The 16731-nt window shown below is 35.7% G+C and overlaps 3 protein-coding genes and 1 long non-coding RNA gene across 8 annotated transcripts; 1 reads left to right on the top strand and 3 right to left on the bottom strand.

The window, feature by feature from the left end:
* Window positions 1-507: 507 nt before the first annotated feature.
* LOC110805833 (MDIS1-interacting receptor like kinase 2) lies at window positions 508-3925 on the top strand. Its single transcript, XM_022011451.2, has 2 exons — window positions 508-3134; window positions 3218-3925. The coding sequence occupies exons 1-2, from the start codon at window positions 614-616 to the stop codon at window positions 3553-3555; spliced, it is 2859 nt and encodes a 952-aa protein (XP_021867143.1). The 5' UTR covers window positions 508-613; the 3' UTR covers window positions 3556-3925.
* On the bottom strand, window positions 549-9396 carry LOC110805840 (uncharacterized). Its single transcript, XR_002538126.2, has 5 exons — window positions 9237-9396; window positions 3974-8772; window positions 2075-3153; window positions 1586-1835; window positions 549-1482 (listed from the first exon to the last, which is right to left on the bottom strand). It is a non-coding gene; the product is annotated as an uncharacterized lncRNA (long non-coding RNA).
* Window positions 9397-10998: 1602 nt separating this feature from the next.
* LOC110805838 (probable purine permease 5) lies at window positions 10999-12785 on the bottom strand. Of its 3 annotated transcripts, none has more exons than XM_022011457.2 (2): window positions 12317-12785; window positions 10999-12231 (listed from the first exon to the last, which is right to left on the bottom strand). In XM_022011457.2, the coding sequence occupies exon 2, from the start codon at window positions 12128-12130 to the stop codon at window positions 11108-11110; it is 1023 nt and encodes a 340-aa protein (XP_021867149.1). In that variant the 5' UTR covers window positions 12131-12231; window positions 12317-12785; the 3' UTR covers window positions 10999-11107. The 3 variants fall into 3 exon arrangements, with proteins under 3 accessions (XP_021867149.1, XP_056687240.1, XP_056687241.1); XM_056831262.1 differs by having other exon boundaries at window positions 12535-12785; XM_056831263.1 differs by having other exon boundaries at window positions 12583-12785.
* Window positions 12786-12936: 151 nt separating this feature from the next.
* On the bottom strand, window positions 12937-15958 carry LOC110805836 (probable purine permease 5). Of its 3 annotated transcripts, none has more exons than XM_022011455.2 (2): window positions 15669-15958; window positions 12937-14360 (listed from the first exon to the last, which is right to left on the bottom strand). In XM_022011455.2, exon 2 carries the CDS (start codon window positions 14339-14341, stop codon window positions 13202-13204), a length of 1140 nt encoding a protein of 379 aa, XP_021867147.1. In that variant the 5' UTR covers window positions 14342-14360; window positions 15669-15958; the 3' UTR covers window positions 12937-13201. The 3 variants fall into 3 exon arrangements, with proteins under 3 accessions (XP_021867147.1, XP_021867146.1, XP_021867145.1); XM_022011454.2 differs by lacking the exon at window positions 15669-15958 and adding an exon at window positions 14435-14582; XM_022011453.2 differs by lacking the exon at window positions 15669-15958 and adding an exon at window positions 14490-14557.
* Window positions 15959-16731: the final 773 nt, after the last annotated feature.

Below are 16731 nucleotides of genomic sequence, written 5' to 3'. Positions count from 1 at the left end.
GGTTCTTTGCAATTTACTTACACTACATCTTTACAGTTTATTTTGAATCTGCCAAATTACAAAGTTAATATACAAAAACGAAATGTTTAATACTCCGTATTAACCTTTTGTTTGTAATAAATTTTGTATGTATGTTCTTGTTTTTTTTTTTCATTGTATATATATAATCCCGATGTATATTAAACATATTAAATCTTGTATGTAAAAAGTTAATCAAAATATGTTAAATTAGCAAAATTTACCCCGATATATACTAAACATATTGTACACCAAATGAGGAAGATATACACTATCCAAACTTTTGTGTACTTTTTTAAAAAAAAAAATTAAAAAAAAGTTGAGGAAGACATAATTGACAGGAATAACTTTTAATGACAGTAACTCAAACAAACGATTGTAATTTGGACGCACTAGAAAATAGTCAAAAAAGTGTGAAGAAAAAATGAACCAAGAATTGATAATAAAATTCAGTCAACATTTTGATTCCTGGATTTAATTATCCTAGTTATCAGACGACTAAGACTTAAATATTGACAAACCATGCTTCATTGCAATTTACTTACACTACATATTTTAAATCTGCCAAATTACGAAGTTAATATACAAAAACAAAATGTCAACTATTAACCTTGTGTTTGTAATCAATTTTGTTTACATGCTCTTGTTTTCTCAAGCAAAAGCATACAATCCAGGACAAACAGAAGCAAAGGCGCTTCTTAAATGGAAACAAAGCTTCCGAAACCAGTCTGCCTTCACCTCTTGGCTCTTACCACAAAGTCTCAATTCTTCCTCCAACATACGCCCGTGCACATGGCAAGGAATCACGTGCGACAACCATGGAAGAGTGACCCAGATAACCTTGTCCGAGTTAGAGTTAGAAGGTACACTCGAGGCCATTGATTTCTCTTCATTCCCACATTTAAATTTACTCGACCTTAATTACAACCGTTTTACCGGTATAATACCTACTAATATAGGCTTGATTTCTAACCTCAAATACCTTGATCTCTCAACTAATGAGCTTAATGGTACAATTCCTCTTTCCCTTTCAAATCTAACACTAGTTGAGCACCTTGATCTCTCTCGAAACTTTCTCACTGGTCGAATTCATCCGACCTTGTTCTCTGGTCTCGTAAATATTAAAACAATTATCATTCAAGACACTTATCTAGAGGGTCCAATCCCTTCTACCATAGGAAACTGCAAAAATCTTTCATCCATATTTTTTGAAAAAAGTAGATTTTCAGGCCATATCCCTGTATCAATGGCTAACTTGACTGAGTTAACCATCTTACGCCTGGATCAGAATTTTTTCAGCGGGTCAATCCCGAGTTTTATTAGTAGGCTTAGCAAACTAACTGACCTTCGCTTATTCAACAATCAGTTCTCTGGCCATGTACCTCAAGATATAGGCAACCTCTCATCACTTACTGATCTTGAATTTTCTAGGAACAACTTAACGGGATCACTACCCCCGCAAATCTGCAAGGGTGGAAAGCTTGTTTACTTTTCTGCTTCTCACAATAACTTTACAGGTCCAATACCAATAAGTCTAAAAACTTGTCCAGATTTGTACGAAGTTTACCTTCAATATAACCAACTCACTGGAGACCTTGATCAGGACTTTGGAGTTTATCCCAGCTTGGAATACATTGACTTGAGTTACAATCAACTAGGTGGTCAACTCTCACCAAACTGGGGAAAGTCCATAAACTTGACTGCTCTTTTAATAGCTGGAAACTCTGTTGGTGGTGAAATACCAATGGATATTTACCAGTTGCCAAATTTAGGGGTATTAGACTTCTCATCAAACAGGTTACAAGGATACATATCCCCTGAAATAGGACAAAGCTCAAACCTGGTTAAAATATATTTTCAGAATAATATGCTATCAGGAAATGTGCCGGTAGAGTTAGAAGATCTACATGAACTAGAGCAACTAGATCTCTCGAATAACAATTTAACAGGACAAATCCCAGGGGACATTGGGGGTTGCTCAAAGCTGTTGAGCTTAAATTTGAGCAATAACCATCTGACAGGACCGATTCCAAATGAGATCGGACAGTTAACTCACCTGCAGATTTTACTGGATTTGAGTTATAATCATCTCACAGGAGATATACCAAGAGAGGTTGGGCAGCTCACTAGTCTTCAAAGCTTGAACCTTCAACATAACAATCTCAGTGGTCAAATCCCGGTTTCTCTAGCCTCGCTTTCCAGCTTAGTAACCGCTAATTTCTCAGATAATGACCTCACGGGCCCACTGCCAGACAGCAAAACCTTCTCTGGATTTCCTCTGCAATCGTTTGCTGGCAATATGGATCTGTGTGGTAGAATAAAGGGCATGAAACCCTGCAATGATACTCAAACTTCTTCATCTCCAACAAAGAAGCAACATCGTCGTCCCATAATAATCGCAGCTTCCTCTTTTGCAAGCATCCTGTTTTTTCTTCTTTTTGTCTCCTGCAGCATAATACTTTGGAGAAGACGAAAACTGGAAAAATACAAAAGACAGGAAATGCACGAGCTTAATAGATCAAAAGATGTATTCACTGTATTGAACTTTGATGGGAAATTAGTGTACAGCGACATAGTTAAAGCAACAGAAAACTTTCACAGTCAGTATTGCATTGGAAGTGGAGCATCTGGGAGGGTTTATAAAGCAGTGTTTCCGAATGGTCAAGTGATAGCAATTAAGAAGCTCGACACCAGCACTTTAGAGAAAGAAGCGGTAGCAGCCAGGAATTTCGTGAATGAGGTAACAGCACTCACAGAGATTCGACATAAGAACATTGTGAGGTTTTATGGGTTTTGTTTGCATCAGAATATGATGTCCTTGGTGTACAAGTATGTTGAAAGAGGAAGCTTGGCTGATGTATTAAGCAGCAACGATGAAGCTAAGGAGTTAGGCTGGGGCAATCGGGTGAGAATCATCAAGGGTGTTGCTGATGCCCTGGCATACATGCACCATGGTTGCACACCACCTGTTGTTCACCGTGACATTTCAAGTAAAAACATTTTGCTGTCCTCTCATCTGGAAGCTCAAGTCTCTGACTTTGGCACCGCAAAGTTCTTGAATCCAGAATCATCTAATTGGACCACACTTGCTGGAACATATGGCTACCTTGCCCCAGGTTAGGAAATCTGAGACACCTACAGAAAATATGCAAATATATAAGTCCAAATGTTAAATAACATATTGTTGTTGTTCTTGCAGAGCTGGCTTTCACCATGGCTGTAACAGAAAAATCTGATGTGTATAGCTTTGGCGTTCTGGCGATTGAGATCCTAATGGGAGCACATCCACAAGAGAAGATTTCGAGTCTTTCTTTCAACATGTCAGATGACCAACTCAAAATAAAATTCAAAGATGTCTTAGATCGCCGTCTTGCATATCCTACAGGTCAAGAGCTCATACAACAGGTGGAGTTTGTCCTAGAGACTGCAATTTTATGCCTCAATGTTAATCCACAATCAAGGCCAACCATGAATTACGTCTCTCAAATGTTCGAAACAAAATGTGGAAACAATAACCCCATAGCCATTGATTTATAGAATTTCAATATACACATTGAGATTTCTAACACGGCTTCTCACATAAATATCCTGTCAATTGTCATCAGGGGTAGGATTGTGAGGATTAAGAAGTTCATGTATGTTTACGGTATGTAATTATGTATTGAAGTAAGTTCACAAGAACACTTGGCTATTTGGCATTGTATATGTAGTATATATATATAAACAATGTATTTTCATTTTGTTGGAATCATTTCATTTTCGGACCACCCCAAAGGAAAGCTTTCAATTGCTACTAAAAAGTGTTACCATTGTACTATAATGATACAGAGATCAATATCAGAGGGCTCTAAACCAAAGAAAACAAGTTTTGACAATATCAACCCACTAAAAGATTATCCAACAGGGAAATTTAAAGCAATGTTTGAACTTTGAACAAACGAAATGAATAGCAAACCTGCTTGATAATTTGAGCACGGATCTGCTTCCCAAGTCCAGAAAGTGCCAGGTTAGTACATGTATCAGGAAGTCTGGAACTGTTGCATGAGTATAAATATCCGGTTCCACAACCATTTCCAGCATCAGAGAGAAAATCCAAAGAGCTTCCTCGTTCTGGTTTTGTGCTAAACACCCAGGAGTAATTGCATTCCATGAAACAATGTTTTGTTGCTCCAGTGAGTCCAGTCTATCATGAAGCTTCACAGCCTCATCGATCACCCAATACTTACAGCACATATCAACCAAAATACTTCCCACAAAAAGGGTGAAAGGCCATTCCAGATTTGATAACTCTGCTATGGATTTCCATGCAATACTTTGAAGGTTTGTTTTCGTGTCAGAACACTGCTGTGGGTTCCATCCACAAGCTAGCACTAAAACAAACAGGCGTGGAGATTTCTCTGGCAACCCATTTTGCTCATAAGCTGCAATTATCACATTCCAAGACAAGTATCTCTAATATACATATCATTGAAAACAGCTTAAGCTCCAAAATGGCACTTGTACGCCCAATTTATAGTCCTCCAAAAATGAGCAACATTTTATCACTGCTAAAGTAGTATGATCAAAGCACAACCCTTGTTTCCAAGTTGCATGAATATCTCCAGTAATTCTGAGATTACCACTATGTAGTTACCTTGAAATTGAGGTATTCCACGACAATACATCTCTTTGCGGCATCAAATGAAAAAGAATCTGCGCAACTTTGATCTTTTAGACTGTATCTCGTTGTGGCATTTGATCGAACACCTTGTGTGCATACCCTAACAGAATCATTTTACATACACTTCAAGAATGTTCTCTTCTTATATATAGGTGTATTTTTAAGAAAAGTGAACTGAACTACTGAAGTTAGGATATATACTGCTGCTTCTTTGGATTCAAACGTGGAAACTGTACAGAATTACAGATGAATGATAATGATAATGGTAGAAGAGATAGCTGCAAAACAACAAATTATTTTCTCAACAGAAATTTGGAATAAATTGGCGCCATCAATTGTTCGAACTTGTGAATTTGTGATTTAAAAGTATTCCTCCTTTTTGTGGAAGTATGACCGATACAAAAATTTAAGGGACGGAGTCGTTTAAACAAACTAGTATAAAGAACTAGATTCACACATTCACACTTACAAGGTAAACTTCCATAACCTTGTGTATCAATCCAGTCAACCCTGGATAAGTCTTGGTGTATTATACCCATTTCTATGGAGACTGTAGGAACTTTTCAGTTTAAATTACTCTGGACCAAAAAGAACTAGATTCTTACAGAAATTTCTATAACCATGATCACACCAAAGTGAGGTTCTTAGACACCAAGTAACTGAAAAATACAGACTCGGTTTCTTCTGGTTAGACCTGGTTATTGGGCGGGGCGGGTCAGGGTCGGTGCGGGTCAAAAGAGGGTCGGGTATTGAAAGGGTCATTTTTAGCGGGTCGATAATGGGCGGGTAAAAAACGGGTCGCGGGTCAATAGCGGGTCATTAGTGGGCGGGTCAATAAACGAGCAATGAAAAATGAAAAACAAAATAGCCATGTGCAAGTACAAGTAAATACGAAGCTATACACGTAATTTTTTGTATAATTACGATTTTAATTTTCAAAATAATTGTAGTATAAGTTTGACCCTATAATGACCCTGTCCAATAAAGGCCCTGTCCAATAAGAGCCCTACCCAATAAAAGCCCTATTAACTTGACCCTAACCCTATATCCATTGGATTACCCTGTCCAATAACCAGGTCTACTTCTGGTGTATAAACACATTCCCAATTTAGTAGATGATCTCTTCTCTCCTTCCACCATTGAGGCTTCAACAAGAGGAAGTTGTCTGAAAGGATACACCTTTCTCCCTAAGTGTATTTTATTTCTTCAAGAAGCAGCAAAAATAAAGAATTGCTAGGAAATGAGAGAAGATCATAGATCCATGGTAACATGCTTAGTTTGAGTCTGTACAATTCAACAATGGTGAAGATCGAATGAGACTAGAGCTGATCTAGTCTTGCCCAAGGGTATGACTGTGTTAGATGTAGTCTTATCAATGGTTAAGACTCAATTAATCATAGTCTTTTCTTGGGCCCTGACTGGTTTTTGGCAAGAGTAGGCGTCACTAAGACGATATAAGTCTACCCCATGGGCTAGACTGAGACGATTCTAGTCTACCCCATGGGCTAGACTAAGACGATTTCAGTCTACCCTATGGGCTACACTCACTTAGATGTAGTCTCACCCTATTTTTTCGGAAACGTACCCAGGAGAAATAAAGGGGACAACTCACTCTAATTTGGCTGTAGATGAATGAAGAACAGTTCATCGGATGAGAGAGGCCGGACACATTGCTCGGAAACACAAAATTTCGTCGGACTCCAGGGGTACCTCCGTGAACTGTGGTACGGTGGCTCCGCTCCGGTGATTATGGATGAAGTGGTGGTGGCCTAGTGGGTGGTTTGGTTGGGTGAGAGAGATGGTAAGAGGTAAGAGTAAAAAAAATATGAAAGAGGTATGGTAAATGAGTAAGGTTAAAATAGGACAAACATGTAAAAAATATGGCGTTTTTGTGTATTTGTAGGGCATTGAATAACAACCAGCTAATTTGAACTTCCATCAAAAATTCAGTTTTGTGGGACCCACATCCAACGACCAAATTAGATTTCCCTCATCTTTTCCTTTCTTCTTCCTCTTTATAATATCTTCCTCCATTAACACACCTTGGTCGGAAAAAAATTCTCAAAAATCCGCAAAATAAATCAATTTCTCTTTCAATTTTTCAAGTACATTTCATCACCAAACAATTTTCGTCAATTTTCCCCATTTACCAGCATGGTGCACGTAGTTAAACAGGTTATTTGTGAAATTCCGAAATTAGGGTTCTTCGTATGTAAAATTTGAGGTTTTTTTTATTTGGGGTTTTTAACTCAATTCATTGTTGCAGGTTGATGGACCACGTGATTATTAATTATTGCGGAGCTCTTGGTAGTTTATTGTTATTGCGGAACTCAGTTTCTTGGAATTATTTGCGGAGCTGGTTTTTTTAGTATCACCTAAGAGATCAATTATAGAGTATAACAGGTCTTTTAGCTCTCAACTATAAGTTTCTTTTTTCAATTTTTCTTTGGGGGGTTTTTTTTTCAATTTTTCTTTGGGGGGTCGGTGGACCCCCCTTGCACCCACTTGGCTCCGCCATTGTGGGTGATGCCCGAAATGTTTGATATAGTTTTAGTTTTTTTTTACTCATTTCAAATTCACTTATAAAATTAATTCTTTATGTGTGCAGTTTGAGATATGAATTTTATTATATATGCACATTAAGAATAAAATTCGTTAACCCAACCATCGGTAAACCAAAATTTTATCTTTTGTACTACTTTACTTATAACATATAAGTTTTTTAAGTTACAATTGTATATTATGCATGACTTACAAAGTTGAAATACAATTTGGAGGAAGAAAAACACACTTGATTAGCTAAAAGAAAGCACAATATTATTTTTTGATATTCTTTTCTCTATTAATTTCATGGTTTAAAATTTTTGTGTTTGATCTAAAAAATTTCTAGAAAAGATATATGATTTGATTAGAAAGGGAATAAAAAAAGAAAAAAAATGTGTTATCATAAATTGTTACTCAAATACATAAATTTGGTCATTAAAGTTTTGTACATTCATAAGAACGAAGTTTTTCTGTTTAATTATTTTAGAGTCATAAGTTATATCGTTGAAGTGATGAATTATAAACTTTGCATTAACATACTAGATATGAGATATCATGAGTTCGGGGATGGATAACAATAAAAATTTTCCGATGACACAATAAACAATAATGTTGCATATGACATGGCACGACGATGACATGTCACTGTCAAGTCGTCGCAACATAGAGAGGTCGGGATGACTTGGATTGCCTTGGAGTTTTAATAATATTATATAGATTTTATTGTATTTGTCATTTGTAGTATTTGACATCGATACGATCTAACGGATAAGAAAAGACCATGCTGATTGAAGCTTGTGGAGAAGAAAAATAGCTCGACGGTTCGGTCGAACCTATAACAAGCTTGGTCGAACCTACCTATGGTTCGGTCAAACCACCAAAACCATGAGCTTACTGACTCTTTTCTTCTCTGTTACATTCGGTCGAACCACAAAAAGGTTCAATCAAACATTCAACATGTTCGAATCACAAACATGTTCGGTCAAACTTACCTGATTCAATACAACTTCTCGTAAAACAGTCATAACTCCCTCATTTCTCATCAAGTGCTTGTGACAATGTGTTGGAAAGCTTTTAAACCAAAGTTTTACCTCCAACTTGAACCAAGCAATTTAATAAGTAGATAATGAGATATGTCAATTTGACGTCAGACGTTGAACTATAATAGCCTAACGATCCTTAAACAACGATTCCAGGCACGCATATAACCATTGGTATTCCTTAAAAATAAGAGAATCGTACAAATTTATCAAATGTATTATTGACTAGTAAATGGGTTTTTAAGGGCCAGAAAAAAGGAAAAAAATATCAGGCAAGTGAAAAGGTAGCTATACAAACAGGATCCCCTAAAAAAAAAGTTAAATGTACAAAACAGAAACATGAAGATTGATCAGGGGTTGTTGTTATACTGCTTACGGTTGTTGTTCAAGACCTACGAGGCGAACCCGGCCATTTATAACAAGGATTACCTCTGCCACCGCCCCTGCCAGCCTGACCTTGATGACCACCACCATGATAATTGCAAGCAACTTTCATGGAACTTATACCATCTTGCCCAAGAAGAAAAAATAACAAATAATTAAACAAACGTGTATAGTGTATACAAAAGTTTGACTGTTTAAGGGCAAATTCTTATAAAAGATACTCTGTAAAATTATTAACATGCAAACATACGGAAATGATGAAGCTAAAAAGTTGGCCAACCAAATATATTATATTTTAAGAACTGCATCCAACAGCGGTAACCTTATCTTAAGGAACAAGCAATACAAATTACCTTATCTAATATCTAAAAATAGCGTAAAATACAATATAAATAATATTATGAAATGGATTAAAACAGAAAGTGTAAGATCATTACAAAACGAATGTAGTACATGCTTCTATATTGTAAATATTTTATAACAATCTGTAGATATTGCTTAGGCCAAAAAATAAAATAAAGGGGTTCAGGGCTAAGGAGTAAGGACTGGAGCTTTATTCCCACTTTTAAAGTTACATATAAAGAAATTACCTTTTGAGAAAGAAGCAAGAGTTGAAGAGGTGATGATGAGTAAGATTAACAAAGTGTACATCAAAATGTTGTACTTAAAGGAAGCCATTTATTTCTATAAGCTTAATTTGTAAATAAGGGGAGCGTGATGCCGTGATCCTGTTATTTATAATAGATGGCCAAAAAGCTTTTCCAAGGGAAATGACTAGGAAGTTCTTAAAAGTCCCGTCAACAAAAAGTTGGTGATGTTGAAAATTTCGACCAACTAATTAGTTAATCAAATTAATTATTCTAAGTTTTGTCAAAAGTTTTGCACAAGAAGTAATCACAATCAATAATTAATAAAAACTTAGTCGATGTTGGAAATTTTGACCAACTATAATTAGTTAATCAAATTAATTATTCTAAGTTTTGTCAAAAGTTTTGCACAAGAAGTAGGATTCTACTTACATATTCCCTTCGTCTCTTTTTGTTTTTACGTTTGGTGTTTTTCACGCATTTTAACGATTAACTAGTATTTGGCCCGGGCGATGCTCCGGTTGCTACTTTGAATAATTAAATTTTGAGATTTTTCGTCAGATCTATATGTTTGACCAAAATACATGTAGTCCATGCATAAAAGTGAAAAGATTCATTAAATTCATCAACTATACATGTACACCACATACTCATTTATCATGCGAAGTAATTTTTCAATTAGATTATCTTATAATTCGTTTAATTTATTTTCTAATGGAGCTAAGTGATTCAAATTAATAAACACCAAATTACATGCCGGTCATTTATATAGTTGATGCTTATGAGACTTATGATATCATGTTTAGTTCATGGTTTTCCTAATGTTTTAATTGTTATTTTCATTCCAATATAGTCCATAGGAAATAACAGGTAACATAAAGATTTAGTTGTTTTAGACTTTATGTTTACGTGCATTTATAAATTAATGTGCATGAATAAACAACAATTAGTGGTTGGTTAAGATGGTAATGAGAGTTTTCTCCAAACTAGAGGTCTTGTGTTCGAGCTTTATTGTATTGATTTTTTTTTTTGTCAATAACATTACATATCCTTGGTGAGTGAATGACGTGGCGTAAGTAAGAGAGTTCTACGTGACACATAAACTTTATTCACAACGCCTTTTAATATATTAGTATAGATTAATTTGCATCGTCCGGGCCCAAAAACTAGTTAATCGTTAAAACACGTGAAAAATACCAAACGTAAAGAACAAAAAGAGACGGAAGGAGTATTACATTATACTAAAATGTGCACTACCAGGAATGACACATGTTAATTCCTAGTGCAAAATTTTCTCGCAAAAAGTACTTTTCTAAAAAACATATCTACTTTGTTAGTTATTTTATTTTCTCTCCCTTTTGTGTAAACTACTATGTATGGAATTTTGTGTAAACTACTATGTATGGAAAAAAAAATATATATGAAGTATAAGATTATAAAAATTACAATATTAGACGATATTGGTAATACTTTTAGTCAAATCGACAAATCAATTGTAGAAATTATATTTACCCAATATTTGGGTAAAATTAACATATTAAGTCTATCAAATATTTTGGTCAAATTATCATATTCAACCTCTAAAATATATAATACGTATTAGGAAAACAGTTTCATATTACATGATTAAATGAGTACGTTCAAGATTTATAATAACGCATTAACTTTGACAGATAAAAAATTTCAGTTAAATATATTAGAAAAAAATGGTCAAATATTAATTTTTGAATATCCGTGCGTGCACGAGGCTTAATCTAGTTTGAGATTATTTTGGAGTCCAAACTTCACATATATAGAGCTTCTATATGCATCAGATACAGAGCAAACTGAAATGAATTATGCTACAACTTCTTTAGCCTTGGTTTAAGATGAAATCAAGGCTGATTAGTAGTTTGAGAATGAACATTCTTTTGAAAATATCTACTCCCATAAATGTAAGAACAAAATCCCCAGAAAGTAACAACCAAAGAGAGGATTTTAAAACCACTCATGGGATCATTTAACAGTATGACTGCTGCAATGCTTGTGAGTGGCACTCTGACTGCATTAAGGACTCCTGCAAGCATGGTTGATGCTAAAAACAGTACAGTCGTGGCACCGAACACTCCAATCTGAAACGTTATTGCACTCCAAATGAGGACCAAGCAGTATGAATTTACTCCTCCCTTGAAATTTCTGGCCTCTTCTTCCATCCCTTGGAAACTCCTCCCCACAACCAGGCCTAATGTTGTAAATACGAATGCAAATAATGAAACCATTACCTGCTGTTCAAGCACAACATGAAACGAGTTTCTTCCTAAGAGCTTCACAAATACCAGTTCAGAGAGCGCAAATATCAGTCCGTGGAGAGCAGATCCCAAGATGTCACACATAAATCCAATGGTGTACTGGGTTTTACTGACATTACCATACAAATCTGAGTCTGAATCTAATGCAATAATAGTCAGAGCTGTGGTAATCATGACAATAGAGTTTATAGTTGAAGCATTTACTCGGTTTCCAACAAGGAGATAACCAAAAAATGCAGAAAATATGAGGGATGAAGATGTCAGAAGAGTAGCAGTTGATGCTGGAAGGTAGGCATAAGCATATGCATACAAGAGGTTATCAACTGCACTTAGGAATCCCACTACTGCAAAAGAAAGAGTGACTTTCAAGTTCAAACGCGTAGGAAATTTGTTGCAAAAGATGTAAGTAGGGAATAAGGCGAAAGAAGTTAATGGCCATCCTGCAACTGCAACCCATGATATAATCAATTTGCTTTTCCCCCCGTTGGAAAAATAAAGACGCGACAGAAGACTAGAAGCAGGGAATGCAATAAGCATTGCACTACCACTAAGGAGTAGAAGAATCCAATATGTGAAAGGTTTTCCTTTGTATATTTCCCAAAGTTTCATTTTCAAGTTAAAAATGCGGTGCCTTATTGTACTAGATAAGCTTGAGTTTGTCTCTGTTGTTCTGTCCTCCGATTTGCAGACCCTCAACGAATTAACTCATCCTGCACAAAATCAAGAATTCATAAGCACAAAATTCTTTATAAATTTGTGAAAGAAACAAACAAATTCAATCAGCTGCAGTCCAACCTGTCTTTAGAAGTTGGGTATACAACATACAGTAAGATTATATGAACTTAACAATACCAGTGTTTTAGAGTAATCTTTTATACAGGATAGAAGATACATACTTTATCATACGAATTGATTCTCGTAAACTGCATGTCATGATTCATGCTCATGAAAATATTAAATACATAAACTTAGGTCATGATTAGTCAGCTAACATTAGCATGATATAAAAGCACCTTTGGTCCTTGTATATCCTCCTTATAGTTCTTGGCTTCTCGTAATACCTTAGATCAGGAATGACGTTTTCTGCTCTTGGAGAAGCCATTTTGTGTTTCGTTTCCTTTTCCCCTGTCTCACTTTTACTTTTTTAACAATTAAATTTAGCTGATTTGCTCTGTTGATGAAGTGGGAGTTAAATCCTCTCCAGTTACACGATGAACGGGAATGATAGCTCAACCTTTAACTTACTACCGGCACTTCACCAAACGCCCTGCAAAGAACGATCTTTCCTGGTTGTTCCATAACTTCCCATCTTCAAACTGCAACAATTTTTTTTGGTTCTTACATAAAACCAACTGTAACACTTAAAGCTAAGCAAGGATGTATTTTTCCAATACCTAAATTTGAAAGCAAGGAAGTAGTTTCTGACAAGTTTTGCTATATATATAAAACTTAATTCTTGAATGTGTTTAATGGAGACATGAATATTTGTACTATAACAGAGATAAGCAAAGCATATACAACCTAATTACAGTTTCCATAAAGCTTGAGAAATCTCTGCAGTACGATTGTGCAAGGACAGTGAAAAATGGCCATCGATAAACAAGATCGGATGTTCAGTGACTACAGGCCACACCAGAATAACATTATCGGAAATAAAAGCACCGGAAATGTTCTGCAGCATCAGAAAGAAGTTGTAGAATGATCATTCTTGGAAGGTCTACTACCATAAATATAAGAACAAAATCCCCAGAAAGTAATAACCAAAGAAAGGATTTTGAAACCACTCATGGGGTCCCTTAGCAGTATGACAGCTGCAATGCTTGTGAGCGGCACTCTGACTGCATTAAGAACCCCTGCAAGCATTGTAGATGCTAAAAATAGCACTCCTGTGGCACCCAACACTCCCAATTGAAAGGTTATTGCACTCCAAACAAGGACCATGGAGTATGAAGTTATTCCACCCTTGAAATTTCTGGCCTCTTCTTCCATCCCTTGGAAACTCCTCCCCACAACAAGGCCTACTGTCGTAAATGTAAATGCAAATAAAGAAACCATGACATGCTGCTCAAGAACCACATGGAACGAGGTTCTCCCCAACAACTTCACAAATAATAACTCAGATAACGCAAATATGAGTCCATGGAGAGCAGATCCCAGGATATCATACACAAATCCCATTGTGTACTGGGTTTTACTCACATTACCATACAAATCAGAGTCTGAATCTAGTGCAATAATGGTTAAAGCAGCAGTTATCATGACAACAGAATTTATGATTGAAGCGTTTATCCTGTTTCCAACAAGGAGATAACCAAATAATGCAGAAAAGATGAGGGATGAAGATGCCAGAAGAGAAGCAGTTGATGCTGGAAGGTAGGCATAGGCATATGCATACAACAGGTTATCAGCTGCGCTTAAGAAACCCACAACTGCATAAGAAATGGTGAGTTTCAAGTTCAAACGCGTAGGATATGTGTTGCAAAAGATGTAGGTAGGCAATAAGGCTAAAGCAGTTAATGGCCATCCTGCAACTGCTACCCATGACAAAATCCATTTGCTTTTACCCCCATTTGAATAGTAGAGACGCGATAAAAGACTTGAAGCAGGGAATGCAATAAGCATGGCTCCCCCACTAAGAAGAAGAAGAATCCAAAATGAGAAGGGTTTTCCTCTGTATAATTCGACAAGCATCATCTTTAAGTCAGAAATATGATGCCTTATTGTCTTGGATGAGCTTGAATTTGTATCTGTTGTTGTATCCCCTAATATGGAGACCCTCAGATAATCATCTTGTCTAACTGATGCTTCCTGGTTAGCCATTTGATCCCAAAGATGTCCCCTGCATAGCAACAGTAATTTAGTACAATTGCAATTTGCAAGTATTCAAAAGCTGTTCATTGTTTAAAAACATACATATATAAAAATAATGACAAGGCAGCCAACAACTTCTATAGGTAATAAGTATCACCCCATCAGTAGTAGTTTGAATCAATCCTAAATGGCGAGCATGCTCAGTACACAAGATTATACAAACCCTAATAAAACCAAGTTTTTAGGGTGATCTTTTATAAATGCTAGCTACAGATTTTAGCTTTTCTAATCTACAAATGAATGTCATGATTCATGCTCATGATAATTATTAAATCCAAAACTTAGGTCATGATCCATGACTTGTTAGTTAATATTAGCATGACATCAAATATTGAGCATTTTTTTGGGCCTTGTATATCCACCCTATCGCTCTTGCAATAGCTTAGATCACGAATGACGCTTCGTGCTCTTAAAGAACTCACTTTGTTTTGCCAATCACCCCTCATATTGTACTTCTTAACAATTAAATTAGCTTATCTACCCCTAACAGGACTGACATCTCAATCTTTAACACACTACCTTCACTTTTCTATCTTTTTCCAATTCTTTTCCACAAGTTTCCATCTCCAAATTCACACCTACACTAGCAAAACTATACATTTCCTAGTCCCCCCTTATTTCTCCCCATCATGCTCATCCGACAGTTATTTTGAAACTAGGTAAGCCTAATTACAATATTAGGCCTAACAATAATCACTATAGGAACCAATTGCCTGTTGGTTCAGTGGTGATTGGGACTGAACTTGGTAGGGAGAACTCGTGTTCGATCCCCCGCAACAACAATTGGGAGGGGACTAGAACCTATCCACCCAGAACTCGCCCCGAATCCGAATTAGCCCTAAGGGTGAACCGGGTGCTAACACCCAAAAAAAATAATCACTATAGGAAGGCTTAATATTCACAAAACTCGGTCCGTTTCTAAAGATAGAAAAATAAGACTTTGCAAATTGGACAACAAAATTTCACAAAATGACCTTTTCTGTCCAAAATCTTTGACAATAACCAAACTAAGATGAAAGCTTCTCTACTCTGATTAACAAAACAAATTCTACATTACTAAGCAAACACATTGTTTTATCTCATTGATTTCGTGATTTTATTAAAATTATTTTGTTTCTAGTCTTCCTTCACAGTGTACCCACTACCCACCCACCCCCTAACAAACAAAAATCAGGATAGAAAATTAATATGAACAATATCTAAACACCATAATTAATTGGTATAAATAAAAACATAGTAAATAACTAAAGGGAGCACATAATAAAAAGAGAATTACCAGCAGCAGCAACTTGAAGAAGATCTTTGAAGTCAGTATTCGGAATCAGCAGTCAAAGGAGAAAGACAGAGAGATTGAGAGTGCGGGATTCATCAATTTGTTTATTGCGTGAGGCGGTAAGGCTCTAACTTGCGAGGTTGTTGGCAAAACAGAAAATAGTGCCATTTCCAGTTAAAACTATAACATGTTTTTCTTGCTGTTTCGTCATCGTCCGCGTGGCTTTATCAAAAAAATTGAAAAAATATTCTTGTTTTTTCTTTTTCGTTTATAACCCTTTTTGTTAATTTATTGAAGTACAAAAAATGATCCCCAGTGAACAATAACTCTTCCGTATTTTAAAAATATATACACTTTTCTTAAATAACCGTATTTAAAAAGAGATATACGTTTATTTTTTTGATATATTTTGATCTCCACTTTCAATTATATTAATATTTCTCTCTTTGTTCTCTTTTGTGTGGTCCCTACAGTTACTCACATCAAATTTTTGCATAATAAATAATTCTGTTACAGTAAACCCCAAACACACTTTAGATCATTTGAGCGATACATGTTACGGTAAACCCAAACTCACTTTTGCATAAGTCGTCTTTCACAAGACGTATTGCTCTTTAATTAATTGGGAATTTTGGGACATTATGTCCTTTTGTGATCCTTGCTCTATTGAGAAAACGTTGTCCTTACAACTATTAGGAATTTTCAGCCACAATTTTAGCCAATTTTTTATTATTATTCTTGTACCATAATATTTCTAATACTTTTAAGCCATACATATAACCGATTTGGAGTAAAATAATCAAAATGTTATGCAAGTTTGCTAGATTTTTGCCATAAGCTATTACCAATTAAAACATAAATATATATAAGTTGAACAAATAAGGCAATCTACGTAACAATTTAGTGACTTTAAGTAAGGTACATATTTTTAACTAGACCGATCATAGTTGGCCAGTTGGGTATATAACGTATATCTTGCTAAACAAGGCTTTCATATTAAACATGGTTTGTAAAGAATGCGTGATTAATGACTGACGTCAAGATTATTAAACAGCTACATAATTAT

The sequence above is a fragment of the Spinacia oleracea genome, chromosome 6 (assembly GCF_020520425.1).
Source record: "Spinacia oleracea cultivar Varoflay chromosome 6, BTI_SOV_V1, whole genome shotgun sequence".
Taxonomy (NCBI): Eukaryota; Viridiplantae; Streptophyta; class Magnoliopsida; order Caryophyllales; family Amaranthaceae; genus Spinacia; species Spinacia oleracea.
This window is presented reverse-complemented; position numbering and strand designations above follow the sequence as displayed.